This window comes from Penaeus vannamei, chromosome 2 (genome assembly GCF_042767895.1).
Source record: "Penaeus vannamei isolate JL-2024 chromosome 2, ASM4276789v1, whole genome shotgun sequence".
NCBI classification, from domain to species: Eukaryota; Metazoa; Arthropoda; class Malacostraca; order Decapoda; family Penaeidae; genus Penaeus; species Penaeus vannamei.
This window is the reverse complement of record NC_091550.1, coordinates 15,784,145-15,786,644: the sequence shown is the minus strand read 5'-3', so window position 1 is coordinate 15,786,644 and position 2,500 is coordinate 15,784,145. Positions and strand designations below refer to the sequence as shown.

Sequence of the window (2,500 nt, the reverse complement as noted above, 5' to 3'; positions counted from 1 at the left end):
CTGTTATAAGGATCGTTAGCCTGTGTTTAGATATGGTGCATATAAAGCATTGGCAGAAATGACGTTGTGAAAGTGTTTTCCTGTGTATTATCTCCTTTGTTGGTGCATTTCTGCTAAAAAATGTTGATTGTTGTATATAGCGTGTTTGAATTTTGTTTATTGTCTTTAGTTTGGTTCTCTCTCTCTCTCTCTCTCTCTCTCTCTCTCCCTCTCTCTCTCCCTCTCTCTCTGTGCGCGCGCGCGCGCGCGCGTGTGTGTGTGTGTGTGTGTGTGTGTGTGCGTGTGTATGTGTGTGTGTGCGCGTGCGTGCGTGCGAGCATGTGTGCATGCGCACTGTTTACGTGGCGGTGTTTAGAAGATGATTCGGTCGTGTGTAGGGAGTATCATATTCATTTATTTATTTATGTGTGTGTGTCTCTCTTTTTCTCTCTCTCTCTCTCTGTCTCTACCTCTGTGTCCCTCTCCCTCTCCCTCCTTCCCCTCTCTCTCTCTGTGCGTGCGTGCGTGCGTGTGTGTGTGTGTGTGTGTGTGTGTGTGTGTGTGTGTGTGTGTGTGTGTGTGTGTGTGTGTGTGTGTGTGTGTGTGTGTGTGTGTGTGTGTCTGTGTGTCTGTGTGTCTCTATCTCTGTGTCCCTCTCCCTCTCCCCCCCTATCTCTCTTTCTCTCCATATACATATGTTTATAGACATTGATTGAGATTGAGAGTAAAATTGATAGCTAGGTCGGTAAGGGTTGGTTAAATACACAGATAGACAACCAGATAAATAATCATGGACCTCTACACTATGCGCGCAATTATATGTAAGGACAGATGGATATATAGGGATTAAGTCGCACACGCACACACACACACACACACACACACACACACATTTATATACATATATACACGCCACGGCTAAAACCCTCTCACCTTCCCCCGCCCACAGTGCAGCGAGGAAGTGGGCATCGCATGGGCGCCCCTGCAGGAGTGCGCAGAGAGCGTGAAGGGCGCCGCCATGCTGTACACGAACGGCGTCCGCACCGCCTCGCTCAGGCCGTGGGTGAACTTCATTCCCACCATCACCATCAACGGGGTGAGTGGCTCGCTTGCCTTGGGGCCGCGCGCTCCGCCTGCCGACGTGTCTCCGTGGGTGGTTCCTTGTTTACGTGGCGCTGTGTGGGTGATTCGGTCTGTGTATGGAATGTCATATTTGTTTGTTTGTTTTTGCATTTGTTTGTTTATTATTATTTGTTTGTGTGTGTAGATATGCGTGTATGCGTGTGCGTGCGTGTGCGGCGCGTGTGTGTGTGTGTGTGTGTGTGTGTGTGTGTGTGCGTGTGTGCGTGCGAGCATGTGTGTATGCGCGCTGTTTACGTGGCGGTGATTAGAAGATGATTCGGTCGTGTGTAGGGAGTATCATATTCATTTATTTATTTATCATGTGTGTGTGTCTTGCGTGGTAGGTGTGGGCGAGAAGAGGTGTATGTGTGTGCAGACAAGTGGCGGATCTAGGGAGCTCCAAGAGGGGGCCGATTCTTTCAAAGGAGGCACCGAAGTCCTTTTTAGAATTCCAGCAATCTAGGGCAAATTGGGGCAGTTTTAGGCCGACTAATACTTCTTAATTATATGCGCTTGAGCCGATGTTTTATCACCAATTTTAGCAAAACTATCAGTCACGTTGAAACCACAATCATTCACACATTTCTGTATTTCCTGAATTACGCATTTGCGATCTATTACACTAACCCCCTGACCCCGTGAGGTAGACATAGACAGATGTATAGGTACACATGTAGACATAGACAGATATATAGGTACACATGTAGACATAGACAGATATATAGGTACACATGTAGACGTAGATGGATAGGTACTCATGTAGACATAGATGGATAGGTACTCATGTAGACATAGATGGATAGGTACTCATGCAGACATAGACAGATGTATAGGTACACATGTAGACATAGATGGATAGGTACTCATGTAGACATAGATGGATAGGTACTCATGTAGACATAGACAGATGTAAAGATACACATGTAGACATAGACAGGTGTATAGGTACACATGCAGACATAGACAGGTGTATAGGGACACATGTAGACATAGACAGATGTATCGGTACACATGTAGACATAGATGGATAGGTACTCATGTAGACATAGATGGATAGGTACTCATGTAGACATAGACAGATGTAAAGATACACATGTAGACATAGACAGGTGTATAGGTACACATGTAGACATAGACAGATGTAAAGATACACATGTAGACATAGACAGGTGTATAGGTACACATGTAGACATAGACAGATGTATAGGTACACATGTAGACATAGACAGATGTATAGGTACACATGTAGACATAGACAGGTGTATAGGTACACATGTAGACATAGACAGGTGTATAGGTACACATGTAGACATAGACAGGTGTATAGGTACACATGTAGACATAGACAGGTGTATAGGTACACATGCAGACATAGACAGATGTATAGGTACACATGTAG

General features: G+C 45.3%; 1 protein-coding gene across 1 annotated transcript in view; it reads left to right on the top strand.

Annotated features, from left to right (window-relative positions):
- Window positions 1-2,500, top strand: part of LOC113803440 (uncharacterized) — a 34,200-nt gene that overhangs the window by 30,846 nt on the left and 854 nt on the right. Inside the window, exon 10 of the mRNA XM_027354219.2 lies at window positions 929-1,075. Within this exon, the coding sequence (XP_027210020.2) occupies window positions 929-1,075 (147 nt within the window). The remainder of the gene's footprint in view (window positions 1-928; window positions 1,076-2,500) is intronic.